The sequence below is a fragment of the Carassius auratus genome, chromosome 9 (assembly GCF_003368295.1).
Source record: "Carassius auratus strain Wakin chromosome 9, ASM336829v1, whole genome shotgun sequence".
In the NCBI taxonomy this organism is placed as follows: domain Eukaryota; kingdom Metazoa; phylum Chordata; class Actinopteri; order Cypriniformes; family Cyprinidae; genus Carassius; species Carassius auratus.
Genome location: NC_039251.1, coordinates 16,314,257 through 16,316,011, shown reverse-complemented (window position 1 = coordinate 16,316,011; position 1,755 = coordinate 16,314,257). Strand labels below are relative to the sequence as shown.

The 1,755-nt window shown below is 44.1% G+C and overlaps 1 protein-coding gene across 1 annotated transcript; it reads left to right on the top strand.

Moving 5' to 3' along the window:
- The first annotated feature begins 239 nt into the window (after positions 1–239).
- On the top strand, positions 240–1,456 carry LOC113109330 (oligodendrocyte transcription factor 1-like). The gene is made up of 2 exons (XM_026272948.1): positions 240–301; positions 757–1,456. Exon 2 carries the CDS (start codon positions 758–760, stop codon positions 1,454–1,456), a length of 699 nt encoding a protein of 232 aa, XP_026128733.1. The 5' UTR covers positions 240–301; position 757.
- The last annotated feature ends 299 nt before the right edge of the window (positions 1,457–1,755 follow it).

Here is a 1,755-nt window from a genome sequence, read left to right as displayed (position 1 = left end):
CAGGAGCAGAAAGAGAGAGAGAGTGAAAGAGTAAGTCATTAGCTCATTACAGCAGTACAGCAGTACTTCTCTCATATTCTTCCAATGGTTAGGGAGTGTGTTAGGCAAAATCTCTATTAAGGACAACTACGTGGACAAAAGAGCAAACTATCTAATTGAGCATTTAGCATTTAACGATTGCTGTTTTCAGAAAGATTAAATCACGACTGGATGAATATGGACTTGAAGAAGTGAACTGCTTTATTGTTACTCAAAGAATCCCTGGAAGAAGATCTGGAGTGTGTGGACCAAGAGCTTGAAGGTAAAATCTTTGCCTACCAGTGGGACTGAGCAACATGACAACTGAACTTTGAAGAGATCACCCAAAAATGAAAATGTTGCCATAGTTTACTCACTTACTTTGCTTACATTGTTCTTTCTTCTGTGGAACCCAAGGGATGATATTTTGAAGATGCTTCTGTGCAAGAAAAGTCAGAGGGGTTCATAATTGTTTTGGACCCTACTGACTTTGATCATAAGAACAAAAACAGACATTTCTTAAAATATGTACCACAGAAGAAAGTAAGTCAATCTTAATTTGGAAACATTTGGAACATTTGGAATGACATGGTGATAATAATTAAATAAAAAAAATTCTGGTAGAGCAATCCCTTCAACACATTCTGTTAATCCCAAAGATATCCTGCTGATTTTTTTAAATGTTTATTCTATTTTATTTTATGGACTTAAACATGTTTTCTTAATATCTTCTTTCAGAATGCAGGCTGTGTCTGGTTTTAGGTGCAAAGAGCAGGGCGAGGGCTCTTTGCAGCAACTCATGCCAAGAATGGTACGGGTAACAGGAGGATCAGGCTCCGGTGCTGGGGTTCTCCAAGGGCCTCAGAGATCTTCTAAACCCCCTCGTGAGCTTAGTGTGGAAGAGCAACAGGAGCTACGGAGAAAGATCAACAGTCGTGAGAGAAAGAGAATGCAGGACCTTAACGTGGCCATGGATGCTTTACGGGAGGTCATGGTGCCCTACTCTTCTTCCACTGGTGTGGGTGGAGCACTGCAGTACCCTTACCTCCCTCCTGGAGCCCCTCCGACCGGGCGCCGCCTGTCTAAGATCTCTACGCTGGTGCTGGCCCGTAACTACATCCTGCTCCTAGGCTCCTCCTTGCAGGAGATGAGGCGTCTGTTGGGCGAGGTCAGCATCGGGATGGGCGCCAGCGGGACTGTACCACGTCTGCTGCTGACAGGAGGGTGGCCATTTCTTACCGGGCCAGGACAGCTTCTGCTTTCCCCTCCTGAGCAGCAAATGGGTGCAGCAAAGTGCCCTCTTCTGCCTCAGGGTACTCAGGAGGAGCCCTTGGCATGGGGGTCAGGCAGCATGTCGGTGAGCCCGGTGTGCCAGTGTGGGGTGTGCCGGACCCCACGGGTGGTGCATGTTAATCCCACCACACGCTTCCCAAAATGATTCCAACATGACTTGGAGAACATGCAGTTTTTAATGTCTGTGAAGGGTGGGATATCTGGTTCATTTTTTGGTAACACTTTACAAAAAGGTTCATTTTGTTAACTTAATTAATAATTCACCCAAAAACTAAAGTTATTTCATAATTTCCTCACCATCTTGACATTTACAGAACTGTTTGACTTTCGTCTGCGGAAGACAAATAAAGAAATCAACTGTTCTATGTTCAACAGAAGAAAGAAAGTCACATGGTTTTGAAATGCCATGATGGTTGATAAATGATGACAACATTGTTTGGTAAG